The sequence below is a fragment of the Nilaparvata lugens genome, chromosome 2 (genome assembly GCF_014356525.2).
Source record: "Nilaparvata lugens isolate BPH chromosome 2, ASM1435652v1, whole genome shotgun sequence".
Classification (NCBI taxonomy): domain Eukaryota; kingdom Metazoa; phylum Arthropoda; class Insecta; order Hemiptera; family Delphacidae; genus Nilaparvata; species Nilaparvata lugens.
The window spans coordinates 90,273,745-90,293,974 of record NC_052505.1 but is presented as its reverse complement, the minus strand read 5'-3'; the positions used below and the strand labels follow the sequence as shown (position 1 = coordinate 90,293,974).

The 20,230-nt window shown below is 31.1% G+C and overlaps 1 protein-coding gene across 1 annotated transcript in view; it reads left to right on the top strand.

The window, feature by feature from the left end:
• The window catches only part of LOC120349718 (sodium/potassium/calcium exchanger Nckx30C-like), a 22,238-nt gene extending 2,422 nt beyond the window's left edge, over positions 1–19,816 (top strand). Inside the window, exons 2-4 of the mRNA XM_039420252.1 lie at positions 827–942; positions 2,343–2,479; positions 5,841–19,816. Of these exons, the coding sequence (XP_039276186.1) occupies positions 827–942; positions 2,343–2,479; positions 5,841–6,081 (494 nt within the window). The 3' untranslated portion in view covers positions 6,082–19,816. The remainder of the gene's footprint in view (positions 1–826; positions 943–2,342; positions 2,480–5,840) is intronic.
• Positions 19,817–20,230: the final 414 nt, after the last annotated feature.

Genomic DNA, 20,230 nt, shown 5'->3' with positions numbered 1-20,230 from the left:
ATGTGAGAAGCGCCCCTCCATCCCAACATATCCGCTCACCCTTGATTTTATTCTTCTCATCATCAGAAACGCTGATTTATAAGTTGAAATGTCTGAACCATACGTTCCACAATTGCTATAAATATTCAATCCAATTAGCTATTAGCCTACATACCAATCTTATTGATAGTTTTTGTATGATTAAATTAAAATTGAAAATTAAAAAGAAAATTAATTGAAAATTGAATCAAATACTATTGTATACAGGAGCTTCAAGTAAGTAGCTTGTACAAGGACAGTATCAAAACAAACTTCACTTTCACTTGTCACGATCTCAAGCCACTATGACCGGGCCTACTGCACTTTGTTTCATTATAAACATGAAGAAAATATAGCATAATAAGATATCCCATTGTATAGGGCGCTTACATGCCAAGTTTCACTGTTAACTGAAGCCGATAGTCCTAGTATATTTTCGCGAATCTATGGTACCGTATGTAACGTGGTGTAAGAGGCTAGATGTTTAGGCTGGTATCTGGCTGTCGTCTCTCATATACTGTGCCGTTCTTACATTCTCACCCGGCCAAAACAGTAATAATAGACAGTATTCGACAGTAATCGGCTTGAGTTGACAAAAATCGGCTTGAAATATGGAACTCAAACAACCTATACCATTGGATATCCCCTTATGCTATTTTCTCCATGATATAACTTACAATACGTATCTATCAGTAATCTATCCCATTCTTGATAGCAATCACAATGTTTTATCTGTTTCAGTCTTTTATTAATTGAATCCTTATAATTCTATGCAGCTTTTTCTAATTGTCGTATTTTTTGTCAACAGGAAAAAAGTTTTTTCCTATAACATTTATAGGAAGTATACTGTGGATCGCAGCCTACTCCTACCTCATGGTCTGGTGGGCCAATGTGGCTGGTGATACGTTCAGCATCCCTCCAGAAGTGAGTTTCTTAATTTCAATTTTGTCTTTTCTGATTATACATACAATTAGATAATCATTCAACATTTCTTGATAATCATCAGTTTTTCCTAATAATCATCAGCCGTACTATTAGCACATAATATCATTATTATCACGAAAACCAATGCTAAACTATATGGTATGCTGCAACTCAAATGAGAACACTCAACCGACTTCTCCAATTGACTTCTCCAATTTTTATTTTTTTTTTGGAAAATACAGATTATTCATTAATTAACTATCTATAATGCAATGTAACCAATCTTCATTATTTTCTATTCTACATTGTGTTACTAATCAACAACTGTATTTACCTAAATTCATGATGAGTTCTCACAATAGTTTCATATTTTATTGAATTATGGTATCTAAAGTTTTCAATATAAAACTTCATTTATTCATTACAGTTCAGTTTTGTGTGATGTGGTATTTTTCCAAAATAAAAACACAAAAAAAGATGTCAAATGCTTTCTTGTCACCACAAAAAGTGGTTGACAGCTTCTATTTGTGTTTTCGTTACATTAAGCTATTACTCCTTTAGAAAAGTAGACTGTTACTAAATCAAGAATAGAATCCATGTCACTCAATATTCATTTTTCCTAGAAATCATCTTCACATTACGCCATTGATTACTACCGTCCCCAAATCACTGAAAGATGTGATCGGGATAGATCTACCATTCACTACCTCTCTCCCACAAAATCGTGAAAAGCAGATATCGAATAAGTACTAATTTGTTCATTATGATCATAGAACGTAGGCTGATACTGTTTATTATCTCATTCTAGGATTATCAAGAATAAAATCCATCTCACTCAATAATTTCTTAGAATGAAAAAGGTTATATTGCAACGTCCTTCATTGCAATCGTATCACATTGTATCAAATGTCCTTGATTGCAATCTCACTCATAACAAACTGTGGTCCAAATACCATAAACCTCAACCTCATTTCCCCCTCCCCCAAAAAATGAAAACCCACTACTATTTTGTTCATTATGATCATGATAAATTATTGGGTTCTTTCTCGTTTCATTCCGGGGATTTTTCTTGTGTCAAAGAAAAAGTTATACTCTATGCTCATAAGAGTCTTAATAAGTCTCTTTGAATGTGACCTGGTTAGCACTCTACTGATAGCAGTGATCAAAATAGGCTACTATTCTCAATCGCATACTCTCACAAAATCTTGAAACAGCAGAGATAAAATGAATAACCAGTACTACCGGTATTTTGTTCATTTTCAGCATTATGACCATAACAATTGATTCTTACCTCGTTTCTGTTCGAGTTTTTGTGCCAAAGGAAGTGTAATACTCTTTGCTCGTGAGAGTCTCATGAGACGTTGAAAGTAGTCGATTCAAAAATAAACTTTGTGTTTCAGGTCATGGGACTTACATTTCTAGCCGCTGGTACTTCGATACCAGATCTTATCACCAGTGTCATTGTCGCGAGGAAAGGCTTTGGTGATATGGCCGTGTCTTCTTCTGTTGGAAGTAACATTTTTGATGTTACTGTTGGGTGAGTTGATACGAATTCAAGTTCCTCCAGAAAAACTAATCAAGCGATGATAAGTTGAATCTACGATTTTTTTAATCAATTGACCGAGCGAAGTGAGGTCTAAGATTCAAGTCGACGGTTTGGCATTTCTCTTAATGTTTAAATGTTTGAATGTTGCGCACAAAGACCTTAAAGAGATATAGACCCACAATGCCTATCCCTTCCCAATGATAGCTCTTTCTTGAAATTGAAGGCCGCCATTGGGGTATTTTAGCACGAGATATTATATAAATATATTTGTAATACTATAGATCACAAAGGCATTGGTGGCACTGGTATGTAATAATCTTATGGGTTGCCCCCTCAATGGCGGATTTCAATTCCAAGTACGACACTAGCGCTGCATGTGAGTCTATGCATCTTTAAGGTCTTTGGTTGTGCATTTACGGCGAAACGCGGTAATAGATTTTCATGAAATTTGACAGGTATGTTCCTTTTTTAATTGCGCGTCGACGTATATACAAGAGTTTTTTTTTTGAAATTTCGCATTTCAAGGATAATATAAAAGGAAAGAGAAGCCTCCTTCATACGCCATTAGAGTAAAAATCAGACTATAGAATTATTCATTATAAATCAGCTGATAAGTAATTACACAGATGTGTGGAGAAGCCAGTCTATTGCTGTATTTCCATAAGGTCTATAGTTACAATCAGGTAACTTGTGGATGAGAATACTGCGTGTGGTCTACTGTTCACAGAGCTACTAGTAAAATTGGTTTGCCTACTGGTAGATCTACAGTAGTATTCACCGAATCATGCGTCTGATGTGCATAATCTGTAGCTGTTATTGATACTTATTTGACTACAAACTAGTAGTTCTGTGAACAGTAGACCTCACGCAGTATTCTCATCCACAAGTACCTGATTGAAACTATAGACCTTATGGAAATCTATATATATAAAAGCGAAATGGCACTCACTCACTCACTGACTGACTGACTCACTCACTCACTCGCAGAACTAAAAATCTACCGGACCAAAAACGTTCAAATTTGGTAGGAATGTTCAGTTGGCTCTTTAGAGGCGCACTAAGAAATCTTTTGGCAATATTCTAACTCTAAGGGTTGTTTTTAAGGGTTTAAAGTTCATCTTTTAGCATGTATATTCTTCTTCTCCCAATCTCTTAATTATTATTGAAAATTTCCATACCAATGTTAATATAGAACTATAATCTAGATAGAGTACCTCTTCGAAACAGTTGTTAACTGGCAACTAAATTAATAATTTTGTCAGGTTGGCATTAAGTTGAGTTGACATTGTTAGGTTGGCACCAAGTTGAAGATTAAATGCATTTATCGCGGAAAAATTGATTGGGCACTGCTACTTCAATCCTGGGAATATTATATTACTAGCCGTCAGGCTCAATTCGCTCGCCATATCCGTTTAGCCAGACGTTTAGTCTGGACCCCCGACTGGATTGTCCTAACATATGATAAAAATGCTCAAATGAAAAATGCAGGCGAGCGAAGCGAGCCTGCTGATCTCATTCTTGGACGATCCAGTCGGGGGTCCAGGGGGCGCAGCCCCCTGGCTAGATGGATATGGCGAGCGAAGCGAGCCTGACGGCTAGTACAGTAATAGACTGGCTTCTCAACACATCTGTATAATACTTATCAGCTGATTTATGATCAATAATTCTATAGTCTGATTTTTACTCTAATATTGGCGTATGAAGGAAGTTCCTTTTTCCTTTTATATTATCCTTGAAATGCAAAATTCTAAAAACCTTGTATATACGTCGACGCGCAATTAAAAAAGGAACATACCTGTCAAATTTCATGAAAATCTATTACCACGTTTCGCCGTAAATGCGCAACATATAAACATTTAAACATTAAGAGAAATGCCAAACCGTCGACTTGAATCTTAGACCTCACTTCGCTCGGTCAATAAAGTAAATTTGCACTGGTGCAGTAGAAAACAATAATTGTGGGAAACAATAGGCTCATAGTAGCCATACTAAATTGGAACACTAGTGAGACAACAGTGGTGTCCGTGTGTAAGACAACGCTGAATGGCAAGAACGTCCTTAATAATCGTTCATGTTTGAATGGATACCGGTACGCAACCACATAGAGTAAGACTGATATTCATCGAACACAGTACTTGATGGCTCTTGGTTGTTGGATGCCCCTTATACTTTTGAAATTGAGTATCTATTAATCATAATAAATAACTGAATTGAAACTTGTTCAAATTCAAAAACATGATGATATTCTTTCCGGACTGATTTTACGTTATCTGTAAAAATTAATGAATAATTCATATTGTTGGCTATTTCTGCTGACAAGTATTTGAACAAGAATCGACTAATTGATGTAATCATGGAGTAACTTCACCATAATGAGGTCCACGTTATAATGGCAGTGGAGAAAGAACAGCGTTGTCGATTCTCTACCTTGCCACTGCCTTCTAGAAAGGATAGCTGATACTAGTGTACCGTATCTGATTTTATATCAACTGTTCATTCTTGTTCAAAATAATTAATTATATTCTATTAGTCAAGAAAATATATTTTTTTCAATGATAAAATGTTTATAATAATTGAGATTGAATATGTTGTTAATTAATTATATCGCATATATTTAATTACATTTAATGTGTTATTTGTTAAGAAACAATATTCCAACGTTGCGGAGGTAGAAAAGGATAGCGCTATCTGCTTCGTCAAATGATAGACAAGTATAGCAACACCAATGTCAATCAACATTTTTTTTAGCACTACAGCCCAATGATCTTTGGCCGCCTCCACTACAGCTCTCCACGCTTTTCGGTCCTCTGTTAATTGTCTCCATCCTCTACATCCCATTTTTATTTTTGAGATCGTCTCTCACTTCATCTTCCCACCTTATTCTCGGCCTTCCTCTCTTCCTTCTTGAATGTAGCTTCTCCTTGAATATTATGGCATTCTATTCTTATACATTTTACAGATATGTCCAAACCACCTGAGCCACTGCGCCTTTATAATTTTTACAATATTTCGGCCTTTTATCAATGCCTCGAGCTCTGAATTGGTTCTTCTCCTCCACTCCTCTCCTTCTTTAACTGGACCATGCATCTTTCTTCGGATTTTCCTTTCAAAAACGCCTAGATGGTTTTTGTCTTCTTTTTTGACGTCCAAGATTCACAGCCGTACGTTACAACAGGTCGAATTAGGCTTTAAGTTTTGTGTTTGTTTTGCATTTTGTAGTTCTTCAAGAGTTTCATGTCAATCAAATACTGCCATTATAACGTGGACCTCACTATAGAGAGATTGATTATTATTATATGCTATAGATAGATGGTTTATTATTAAATATATTGTTGGGTGTTTTTGTGTGTAGGTTGCCAGTGCCTTGGTTGCTGTATGGGCTGATATACGGCACTCCGGTGGAGGTGAACAGTGTGGGAATGGTGTGCTCTATCTCCATCCTCTTCCTGATGCTCCTCTTTGTTATAATGTCGATTGCTTGCTTCCATTGGAAGATGAACAAGAGTCTGGGCTTCACCATGTTCCTGCTCTACTTTGTCTTTGTTGCGGTGTCTCTCATGTTCGAGTACAAAGTCTTGGTATGTCCATTTTAGGTTGCTGCTAGAGATTGCACGCACACATTCACACCAATAACAAATTATATTATATTTATTTGAGAAAGCTCATATACATAATAATATAATTAGAATAATTCTGTGATTGAGGAATTATTAAGTGGTTTTTATAAAGTAATTAAAAGTTTTAATTATAATAGAGAATATTGTGAATTCTAGATCTGTAATATATTTTAGCTATTTTTACATATCCTACAGTTAAGCGTTATGAATGATGAAAATTATTGTTATAAATACTCACTACGAGAAATGTTTATTCATGATGTTGTACTACTTAGAATGTGCTCTTGTTCATCTCATCTCATTCAAAACTCAAGATTCTAATAACACTTGTTGATTTATTCATTTCAAAAATACAACCACTTTTAAAAGCAACCGATAAATAGAAATTCATGTTGTTTTCCATGCCGTAACACTTAATAATATAACTCTATTGATGTTATTATTGTCTTTGTTAATTCATCCATTTCAAAGATACAACCACTTCCAAAAGCAACAGATACATAGAAATTCATGTTGTTTTCCATGAGGTAACACTTTATACTAACCCTATTGATGTTATTGTTTTTCTGTTGAAAAAAAACAAGAATTGATAACTTTGTTGAAGAAATCGAAGGTGTATCAACTTAAACAGTGTTGGATACGGTATCTAGATTCGGGAGAGAAATAGCACAAGGTATTTTGTGTTATAGTTTGTCTTTTTTCCCCTTCCAATCAGTTTAATGATGTGATTTTTGAAGTATATGAATTCTATTTATGACAAAAAGCAATTTATTCAGGGTAATTGTTCAAACACTGATTCACCATTATTTTCTCTTGGATAATAGATATTTGAGTAGAGAAAATAGGATATCGTAGACAAATAATATTGATTTCTCAACTTTTGGTTTTTGGAAATTCATGGCCTTAGATGCCTCTGATAAAACTGACCCAACTACTCGTAAGTAAATGTTTTGCCATTTTTTTTGTCGTTGAAAGTCTTCTTATAATAAAATATAAATTGTCAATGAAATATTAACTTTATCAAAATTATTGAGACATATTATTGATCTCAACAAAGAAACTATTTTCAAATCATGACTGATATAGGCTACTCAAGCTATGAATGTCTTTGATTACCACATAACGTATTATCAATGATTAAATCATAGTCGAAGATTCGATTCTAGTAAAATGAGCAATACAAATCAAGCTAATTCTCGATCAGCCTTTGAAACACCTTTCGAAATCAGCCTTTGAAACATGATCGAAATCAAACCTCTTTGAAACAGACCCCGTTATTTTCAACCTGTTGCTATTGGTTATTGATCGAATGAGTTCTCCCAAGATATCTCTTGAGAACATCATCCCACAGACGTTCTATTGTTTCCACTTTATAAGTACTCATCGCGAATAAGTATGTAAATAAGTTATTTAGTTGGTAATATCTATTGTAAAATATGTGAAATAAATAATGTTACCATTAAATGGGCTAGATTGGAGTGAGAAAGCTCTATTATACACCAATTTGATATAAATTAGATTGTTTTTGGAAATCAATAATAATAATAATAATGATAATTATGACGACGATAACAATTTAATTTCCCAATTGGCCTACTTATAAATTTTAGAAGAAGATAACTCTTCAATTCAGTATTCAAGAATTTTTCCTGTAGGCTACTTTGATTAATTAGGAGAAGCATTTACTGGATGAGAATCCAAATAAGATTAATAATAATATAATATTAATTGAATTGTTAAATATACATTTTTTAATATTGTTACCAATAATGTGAAGAAATGATAAACACGAAAAATAATTCCAACAACTTAAGATAATTAATTCAAAGTAAGGTATTGTAAGGTTTATTCAGGTATTCAATAAATTAAGCTGAGCATTAAGCTGTTCGAAATAAAAACTTAAAAATGCGGAATCCTTGACTTGGAAACAGACAAGAAGCTGAATTTAGAAGACGATTTTGCAAATAAATTAAACTGTTTGTGACAGAAAAGGACCTCTTCATTCTTAGATAATGTTCATAACATCAATGCATTTCTTAATTTCTCACTTTTTTGATCTGCCTTCTTCAAATTATTATAATTCCTCTACATCCATGACTCATCCCATAACACTCATTCAAATAATATTATGATTCTTTTTTTACCTCAAATCCTCTAACAACTGTATATTTAGAGTTTACAGTACATTATCTTTATAAACTCACAAGTATAATATTATAATTATTATTATTTGATTTTAATTTCTTACATTGAAAATTGTATCAAGAATAAATCTGTAATTATTGATATTTATAATACAGTTCTAATGTCAATAGAGTAGCCTTATTTTATGTTAGAAAGCAGCTATAAGAATTCTAACAGCTTGCATTACATTCAACATGATATGATGATTATCAAATGAATGGATCACTAATCTATTGAATAACTCCATAAACCTTTCTCAAAAGTATAGATTTAATAAGAATGTTATCGATTATAACACGAATATATTTTTAATTTATTGTTGAAATTTAATTACTAAAAATGACAAGTGAGGTAAATTGTAGCTAAGACTTTAATGTAAATCTGGAATTGTAAAATTAGTTACCTCATATATTCTACTGTAAATGACATAGTTGAAGTACCTATACTCCTAGTGTGTCAGAAATCAAATATACTCCTAACTACACTTCACAAGAAGCCAGATTTGTACAGTTTCTCAAATAATTCAGAGATTTTAGAAGACATAGCATAGGGTGCGAATATTCACTCGATTGTGGTAGGTGCAAGTGTACATATGTAATAAATAAATAATGATCTGGTTGTATGATCCGCGCCAAAAAATATAAACTTTTGTGGCATGTTGTTATTTTTGCTCGCATAAACAAATGTTACAACTTTTAAAACATACTTCCATATCAATGTTGTTGAATTGTAAATTTGGTGTTGCTTGATTATTTTTTACAATAATTATAGTCTAATAATAATACGATACTGTAATAATAATGATTCATAATACAAAACCACTCTATTAATGTGGAAAGGATAAAATTAATTTTAAGCGTTTTAGACTGGAAATTAGCTTTTTAAAAAGTGAATTTTTCTAGCTACAAAGCTGTTATAGAAATAGAAATGGTTGAGTAATTTTAATTATTGTCATCAATGATGAAGGTAATCAGTTCCACTTCTCCATGCATTCTGTAGTGTCAAGTCGTTATCATACGTTAATTATTGTGAAATAAATAAAGTGATTTTGCCAAGATGTAAGCAATAAGACCTTCAATTCAATGTAAATTCCGAGTGAAGGTGTGTGCAAGTGTAATTACAGATTACATGTACTGTCTATTATTATAATTTCTCAACAATCCAGGAATATAAAGCTTTCAATTAAAGTATCACATTTAAAGATATAATCTAACACGTAATGTGTGATGTGTGCGTGTGTGTGTGCGTATTAAAAAGTGTTCGTTTAGAAATTGGTTGTAATGTGCAGAAACAATAAAACAAGACAAGTGGTTAGTTTATAAATAGGAGTTGATAATTTTAATTTTTAAAGCTAAGCTTAGTTGTTGAATATATTGTTCAGGTGGAATTTTTGAGCCTAATTGATTAAATATACAGAGTTGCCGTTCAAACACAGATTTCTCTGGATGATATCCTGTTCGAGAAAACGTTTTTTTACAAAATAATATCAATCATATTTCATTTAGTGGACTTGAAGAAACATGGTAATACTAACTTATGACATACTGTATCTTCTTCAAAAAAGTATACCATATAATAAAGAGCGCAATTCATTCAGAATGCGCAAAATCAATTATTACTTTTTTGAGAGCTTGTTAAAGAGGATAAGATGTGATACGAAAATCAATGTGAAGACTAGAAGAAAATACAGTATACGTATCACCAAAATTGTGCTCAGAATATTTAATAGTAACTCTTGGAAGATTTCAAATGAAATTTTGAAGGGACAGAGTTTAATAAGTATTGAATCAGAGAATTTGGCTATGATAAACCTTAGGATTAGAGTAAAAAATGTCTACTCTTTTCATAAAATATTGTAATCTCTTTATAATCTTCCGATTCAATAAGTATCTCGAATAGTTGTTGGATTGAAATTTGATATATTATTATAGAATTGTTCAATTTGGCCACTTCATTGTACATTTATCCAAAACGATTAATTTACTGGATAGCACATTTCTGATAGTTTCGGAAGTGTCAGTTAAAATTAGACTCAAATTTAAGATAAGTGGATATTCAATCAAACCGTGCTATAGAAAACGCACAACATTCTTTATTCTCAAATTGTACACCCATCATTTAGATGATTAAGAGAAAAAAAAGACAAATATTGAGCTATTTCTTTCTCCTTGAGCTAAACTAGAACAAAATTTACCTAATTCGAAATGCTGACTTCCAATGCATCTATTATAGTATGTGTAGTCTGAGACCCCCAAATAGCCAGTATTTGGGCGTTTCGTCAAGCGGTACAAGACTTTAAAAAATGGAATGAATGTTATAGAACACAATCTAAATCAAAATTTGGAATAAGTTAATCCATTCTGATGGACTTATAAAAATACTAAAAATATTGACTATAATGAAGTGGTATTCATAATTCAACATCAATTTCAAGAATAGATTAGATACTGAAAATCTTAATTCAAAATGAAATTCATGCTTTTTCTATGAAACAGTTATTCAGGAATAGGAAAGCTACATGTATCAAAGCTTTTGATACTTCCGTATCAGTTAAAATTTTTGAGATGAAGCCTGCCACATTTGGGAGAACGAATTCAGAGGAATCTGTGTTACCATATTATGTGAAAACTAATGAGAGTTTAGCACAAAGCAAATTGATTTACCACGATGCCAAAATGTTTTGTATCTTTAGTTGGCCTAAATCGATTCTTGGTTTTTTAATGCATACATCAGTTAGATGTATAGTTATGTAGCTAACCAAGTTAGATGTACAAAGTATTAAGTAGTTAGTCGACAATTTCTCAATTAAATATTCAAATTCGGTATTCTATTCAGTATATTACAATGTTGAGAGCTATTATTTCTGTTAGAACTTCTCAGTCCAATTGATAGTGATACTTCACCCATTATTTAACACTCTACTGAAATTTATTTCAATTCCTCTAATATCAATAATTATTAAATCCCTAATACAACGAAACACCTCAAGTAAAAAAGAACCTTTCTATTTCATCTAATTTTGTAAATGTAGAAGCACCTGGTTTTTCTCTGATTTGTGATCAATATTATTCTCAATGAGAATTCATTTGAAATTCGTATACTGGATTTGTTCTGTTGCCAAGTCAACCTAAGCACTTTATTTTTATTCAAATTCTTGAAAACGGATGAAATAATTAAAACTTGCAAATTATTATCTCCAAAAGTTGAATAGTGATGAATAACCTTCCCAAATATGGTATAGCAAACTTACGTACCTAGTCATTTACCTTGTTTAAAAAATGTTTGAAAATTTTTTTGGTTAGACAGTAGGCCTACGTATTATTGGAGTGAATAAATGATGACTGTGTCGATTAATAATAATAATTTTAGTAAGAACTATTCTTATTGAGAAGTTGAATAAGAACGAATTGATCTTGAATTGAAGTAGGTAATGATGAAAATTATATAGGTATTTTTTATTTAATTTCTACATTGAATAAAAGTTGTGTCTAAATTGGTCAATAATACTCACATTATTGATAATTAGTATTAAGTTAATATTATCGCTCACATTCGAAGTGATTTAAACTGAATATGGTAACGGGTTTGAATAACTTTAATGGAAAAATTGGCAGTATTTATTAAAGCTAAAAGTGCCTAGAATTATTACCGTATCATCTTTTATTACCATGCCTATACGTTCTCCTATAATAATTTGTATGATAACATAGCAAGCTGAGTCGAGTCACTTCTAATAATTTCAAAGTTGTAAGGAATGTTAACAAAAATGCACCGAATCGTGGCCAATGTGACATTATAAATTAATCATGAAAAGTTGTCACTCTCTCTCTCTCTCTCTCTCTTCAAACTCTATTTACTCGGTCATTCTTATACTCTTTCCCTCTTCAAAAGGGTTTCCTCTATATTATCTCTTCTTCAAAAAACATACATTTTAACAGTGTATAAAAGGCTGGCTTTGTGGTTAATAGTTTGAGGATAATTATCTCTTTTATTGTTCTCATTGGTTCTTAATAATTTAGAAGTGAATAAACAAATCAAATATAGCTCTCAAATGTAAAAGAGCTTCAATATCAGACAAAGAAAAAATAATTTCTCTTCCCTGATCTATATTTATTATTCATCTAGGCTACCAGAGTACAACATTGGTTTGCAAATATTTCTTTCTGAACCTGGCATTTTTCTTGTTGTATTGGTCCTTTAACGCTATATAAATTGATAATATATAATATTGTGTCATGTTTGAGAATAGATATTTCATTTTTCATTGACGATATCTGACTTCATGAAAGGCTATCTCATGAGTACCTCTAAATTATTAAATTCATAACTCACTGTATGTTCCTAATCTTTTTTTTGTTGGCCTATGTATCTATGTTATCTATGTATGTAATTACAATGATTTTCATGGATTTTAATGACAATTCTTCAATTCAATATTATATTACAAGCAATTTTCTACCTACAAGTCTCTGAGTTGGTTAAAACAATTTTTTTCAAAAACACTCAACTATTATTTCCCACAAAGCAGCCACAATATTCAATAGCGTGCAATAGAATGCAAATAGCATGAATGACTCCATAAAATAAACATTTAAAAATTCAAAATAATTCTTATCTAGGAGACTGTAACCTCTAATGAAGAAAAACTACTTGATCGTTATGTTTTTAATAAATTTACTCTTCAGTTATGTATAATTTATCAAAGTAGATTTATCTAAATTAGATATACCTAGTCTATATGCTTCTAAAACACGATAAAGTGGATCGTTGAATTTACTATCTATGAATGTGATTTAATTTTGATCAAATGTTGCACTTATTGACTGAATAGTATAATGTGTAGATTGTAATAAATTTTTGGAATGAATCTTCGATTCACTTGCTTATTAGAATATTAATTTAGTTTCAAAATAGTATTTTCAAATGGTGCACAGATCATAAGTTAGTCGATTAATTTAAAATGTCAGTTAAACTGGGCATTTCCTATGAAGTATTTTCTTGTTCTCTTCTACACAGAGTTAAACTTTATAAATAATAAAATTATTCTCTCAAACGCAACTGATGCAATTGAAAACGCGTAAATAATGAGTAAGAAACTTGTAATTCATGCTAGTTCTACATTGCGGCGTCTGTGATTGATTGTATGAAGGCTAGAGTCCTTGCTTTTGATTTTCAAATGGAGCATTGAAAGTGCACAACTGTAATCTAAGTCTATACTCATATACTATTATAAAACTTCTTTCTTACTTTCTCTCAAATAAGATAATAACTTACAACATTAAATCTATATATAAACTATAGAATTATTATTTTTATTATAATTTGAGAAGGAAATTAGTTATTTAATCTAGACCTGTTGATAACTGTTATATCATTGTTATGAATAATGTTGAATATATAAATTAATTTAAAAAGTAGTTTCACCTGTGAGAAAGTTTCGCTCATCAAATTTCAATATAAATTAGGTGAAGACTTGTTTTCATTCAACTTGCAAAAAATAGGTTCCCCTATATTTACCTCTTTCAATATTTAAAATTTCACAACAAATGAGCAAAAGATTCGTCAGTAAATAAGCTACAGTTTTTTCATGATTTTGCGAAGTTCATTTTTAGAATAAGCAAAAAGTAGTCCTCATAAATGTAACAAACTGAATTCCAGAACAAACATTGATGCAGCCAAGAATTCATCCTGATTCAACAAGTTGGGAGATCATTAGATTACAATTCGGTAGCCTATTCATTCTAATATAGATGAGGTATAAGTTTTCATTCATACACAAATTCTGTGCTATAATACAACCCGATTCCTGTGTTTCAATCTGGCTAGGCAGTTAGATAGTAAACTTGGAGGGATTCCGTTGTGTGAGAATTCAGAATACTTCTTGATTAGGTACTCCAGTAATGAATCTTATACTGGTTTTTCATAAGCATGAGGATTAAACTAGCGTACAGTAAGTCATATCGCCACAAACATCGGATGTCCTTCTTTAGAATGCTGTCATGTTGATTTTTCGACTTAGGGTATGACTTTGATATAAACCTAGCTAGTTTCTATTTGGGTTTAATCTCAAGCTGCTTATTATACTGAAAGTAATTTATCCGAATATTCCCAATTCCTCAGAGTCTAAAATTATAATGGAAATCATACTTTGGAGTTGATTGCAATCCTTATAAAAAATGTTTTCTCAGAATCCGGTAGGGTAACAGTTCTCGATGAATTTTTATAACTGATGAGCAAAGCTTTTTACCAGACGAAATTTTTGCTTTTACTATAGTACCTTACTGTTGTAAGTAGGTAAACGTAAGCTAATAATGTACGAACATACTACAATACAGTACTGCTATTTTTTCAAATACTAATAAAATATGGTATATCTGCTCTTCACTTGAAGCTTAGCAAACTTTTTATCTTTAAGATAATTAATCAACCTAGCTGATCATAATGATACTCTCATTCATCTCTTAATATATGATAGTTTGAGCCAAATATATATTTGTTTGTCTTACACTAAACTAATAGTTTGCTTTATACTCAATAAAATTATTTGGTATTTCTTCATCATTACGTATCTTCCTCCCAATTAGATTAAACAAAGTGAAAATTCAATACTGAATTATTATAAACAATGTAGGAATATTTGAATGCTTACAAAATAACCATAATCGAATAGTTTTGTCATTTACACGCAGAAAGTGGGCAACATTTATTTTTGCATAGAAGATTAATTTTTTGCTTCGAGTCCCTTTGTATTTGAAAGCGGAATAGTTTGTCTGGACAAAAAACACTGGAAACTCCATTTAATGGAATTGAAGTGAAGGAGTTTGAAAATTTAAAACTAGACTAATAAAAGAATTGGTTGCTGACACGTGAAAAATGTAATCTTTCTGATGGAACCTTTTCGTACTTCAACAGCACATACACAGCTACATTTTTAACAGTAGGCCTGTTTGGTGGTATGGGTGCTATTATTTCAACTGTGGAAGGTTTGCCTACAATAAAGAACAATTCATTATTGTTATACCAAGGAATTCCTAGATATTCTGAAGGAATACGGTATTACAGTAAGGTATAATTATTCTCACAGTAAGGAACAATTCCTTATTGCTCCACCAGGAATTCCCAGATATTCTAAAAGGATATGTAATTCCTATTCAAAGTTTCATTTTAAGCTATATTCATTCCACTCTGAACAAATGTTAAATCTGTTTCTGGCTTTTTGTGACTCTACATATTTTGTAAAATTAAATTAGTCTTATTGTGATTACAACAGGAATTGTTTCAATTGAAGATTCCAGAGAATAATTTTTATCAAATCAGAATACTCTCAATGCCAGGTAACCCAATAAATTGGAGGGCAATCAGCAAACTATGTATTATGGTTCCAGGCATTTGTTTACTCACAGTATTTCTAAAATATCTATTTAAGAACACTACAATAATTGGAATTATATTTTTTGTGTTTGTAAGCTACGCTTATTTGCTACTTGAGTTATTGTTGTTAGGTATATCTTAATGATGGAGGAATACCATAGTGTTCCTATGCTTGTTCTACTGTTTAATATTACGAAAGCTATCATCTAGTTATAAGTATGATGTATGTATAAATGGAAAAAGCTGCGCAGAGAGCGCTCTGTCATCAAGAAATAAACATAGAAAAGTTTAATTAACCTTTCCTATCATATAGTTTGGTTTGAAATTAATACGATAATAATATACAATATTGATGATAATATATAATATAGTTGGATGAGCTATTTATCATCATAGTAAAGCTTTAACGAACATTAGACTTAAAATGAAGTATGATTGTATTTTAAAAAATGTTTTAAAAATTAATTGTCTCACGTATCTGAAGTTATAGTTCTAGTCTATTGTTATGCTTTAGTAATGATTAATTTCAAATTTCGATTTGATAGTGTTTTAAAAAAAAATGTTGAAATTATAATCTGTGTTATTTTAATAAATTTTCCAAAACTTTCGACGCCGCTGAATAGCCTACTGAATGTAGAAATCTTTGAGAGGCTTTTGGATTGTTACGGAGATATGATCCTTGGATTGAGCTTGCAAACGACTCTTGCACGTATCAAATTGAAATAGTCAGTAGATATTTTGATCAGTTATGGAAGGGTTTATCCTATGGTAGAGTTTCACCAGAATCATGATTGAAGCAAAGAGAAATCTCCTGAGAATCGAGAAAAGTCAGTCCAAATTCGAATAATTTAGTTATTGTCCAGTAAGTTAGTTAGCGCGCTAGTTAGAAATGTATTATCACATCTGATGGGTGGCTATGATTGGCTGAGTAGCGTCAGAGACAAGAATTATAGTTGTGCTTATGCTATCCTTTATCTATGGTAGCGTCTGCACATGAGTTTGCCAAGTTATGTTCAAACTTATAGAATGATAATAAGGACGGCAAAAAATCGATGTGTGTGCTAACTAGAATCAATTGGTTTATAATAGCAGAAGACACTCTGATCAAACTGCAAGCTTCCGAGATACAATTCAGTTGAATAAAACTGACGATACTTACATACCTTTCCCCTGACTGTGATTGATAAGAGATAGAGCAATTGGATATGTGTTACTGAATTCATGTTGATTCATGGATATGAGTTAATCAAACTTCAAATTCGTCAAATATACCATTTAAGTTATCGGATACATTGTATAGCTTTTCCCGCAGAAATGCGAAAACACTTCAACTCCGAGTATTCAAAAGTATAACATCCAAAGTAGCCTATGAATACTTGAAAAATTAATCCTGTTTCGTTCAAATGTTTTATTGCAGAAATTAGTTTTTAAATAAGGAAGTATACAACATTGTAGGTTGGAAATGTAGCTGTAAAATGAAACTATTTTAGAGAAATCGATTGATGAGAATGATTTATTATGATACTTTATCAACGCATTCAAATGATAGTTCAATAAAAAAAAGGAATTAAAAATTAACAGGATCAACAAATACACGAAGAATTAATTGATCTGTTTTCAAATGACAAGTTTAAATTGGAAAGACAGATTGTATTTAGTTATATGACAATACGTAAAGTAGACGTACCGTACCGTATAGTATGTATGGGGCCATGCCTGATTAGCTATTTTAAAATGGTTATTTACCTTTTGTTGATGATTTTTAATGTAAATAATATTCATCAATGATATGATGATATTCGTTTGAATATAGCCTATTTGATTTGTTGTTCAAGTAGGTACATAATTGAATTTGAAGAATATAATAAACACTATAATTTCAACAGGCTCTTCAAAAATCCAACTACAAACATCTGACATCTTGTAGACACTAGTGATATTGTTGAAGTTTCATGAAATAAGCACTATGGTATCAGAATTGTGGGAAGCTGGAAGATTCATGCAATGTTAGTTAGTTTCAAATAAATTGAATGATAACATTAAAACGGATAGATTATCAGGTACCGAAGTTGAGTTTGGAGTTCATACGTTTTAATCAGGTATTTTATATTGAAGTAGAACATACTTAGCTCCAGCAAAAAATTATTCATTATTTTGAAAATAATAAATCTATTACTGTCACGCTCTACGTATTATTTTCCTTCTTCCATTTAGAAAATAAAATGTTTAATTACTGCTACCATTATGAAAGACATAAAGAAGTAATAGAAGATAGACTTTAGAGCATTAAATATCTGATTAAAATTTATACGGTACATACCTGTATTCATTTGTACATGAGGTATTATAATAAAAGTTCTTTTTCTTCTCCTTTTTAGATTTCTTCAGTTGTTTCTCTCCTCACCCATCTCTATTTCAGAATACCATAATAGGAACTTCTCTCCGATCAAACTTCTTTCACTTTCTCCAGACATAAAATGTCATTATTCAATTATTGTGAGGTCATAATTTAGAACTGCTAATTCCTCCTGATAGAAAAATAAAAATAAGATACATTTCCAGGCAAGATACAAACATTGAATTTTATCGATAACAATATTTTCAAGATTTTTATGTCTATGAGTAGCTAAAAAATGCATTTCAACTCCATTGGCGAAGAGGCTTTTCCAAACCAACATATTTTTGAACAGCGGATCAACAAAAAGAATAGCGAAAAAATAGAATTACTCGCCTTAAAGGCAAGAGGCAATAAAGAATGTATTAAACGATTGAAGTTTTAGCATGCATAAAAATAGTATATAAGAATAGTTTTGAGCCAAGTCTGTTGTTCATTCCCAATCATATTCATATGATTGTAATTATATCCCAAATCGATAAATAAAATTAAAAAATATCTCTAATAATCAAAATTACTCAACTCTATCTGTATATTTTACAAAAAACAAATAAATTCATCAACTAGAAGAGTGAGCCGGGTAGTGTGTGTTATGTCATCAGGAATGAAAGTTCCTCTCTTCATGACACAGCACTCAAGAGACAGTGTCTAACTCCATTTTTTTGAATCAGTAACTACAGAAGAAATGAGTATAACATTTCATGTTCATTGAATATGAATATAATAGAACTTAAGATTGAAATAGCTGTAATTATTTTCTACTTGAATGAAAATTCAATAAACACACATTACATACGTTCAAAATTGGTGATTTAATTCAAACAAATTACTGAAATAATTCACATAATTCACCTAAGTAGTTAGTGATCCAACCAAAATCATGATAAATTAAAATTATAATGTGAAATAACATTGTGGCAACAGCATACCATAATATCAGGGGAATCACAGGAAACATTACAAATCTCAACGCATCTTAAATTAATTTAAAATCAGATAGTTCAAAGATTGGTAGCTTCAATTGGATAAATCATCTGCTATCAACATATTAATATCTCAAGGAAGTTGTACAATATGCCCAATTTCGATAAAATAGTGAAACATACATTATATTATGTTATTCATGAATCATGTTCTTATTAGTCTACATAATATCATATTTAATTTTTCCAAGAATACAGTTGAACAAAATTTAAAAGCAATGCATACAAGTGATATTTTCAAAGAGAGAAGAACAATAAAAATTGGAGAGTGACTTAGCTTTAATTATGAATAAAAAAGGAAAATATTTTAACAATGATGAGTACACTCTATTTGATTGAGATCATTATGGTACCTTGTGAAGTATAGGGCTATAGACAATCCATAATAGACTCAAATAATAATCGAGCGTACGAATAAAAAACAGAGGAATGTTAAATTGAAATAAAATAGTTATTTAGGCACATTCGGGCTCATGTAACATCTATTCGTTGGTTTAAAATATGAAGTTGGACGCAATAAATAAATTTGACCATACCTCGATAAATACACAATCATAAATTTCTTAAAACTATTGATAATTTACGCAACAAGAAACAATATTACGATCACAAAACAATTTTACTAAAAGCTAGTATTTCAACTATTCACAAAAATATCTCAATCGATTGAATCAACAATCAATACATAGAAGTAAATTTAGTATTGCGTTCTACCCATCAATAATTCCATTATAACATTACATGTCGCAAATAGATAAAAAATAAGTACATAGAAAAATATATCACATTAATTTAGCTCTAATTGCATTCAGGATTCTTCTTCGTCTTTTCTCCTGCGTCAGATGAGAACAAATTAAAATTTAACATTTTAAAATACAGTCAATCACATTCTACATTCAGTCATTGAGTCAGGTTACAATACAGTTCCTCAGTTTACAATACATTCCAAACAACTAATACCTACAAGAAAGTGAATCCCATTTTGTATTTATTATATCTTTGACCTCTAATATTATTCTCTTTAGTTTTCCAATATTTTCTTCGAACAATGATCACATTGGCTCAGTTGATAACTTGAATGAATTTACTGTTTACATGATTCAAATAGTTCCAAACATGATGTATCAACTTCCTGCACTATCGGCTAATTTCAATTCCTTTCTTTTTCCATCTATCTTTGGCATATCTATTC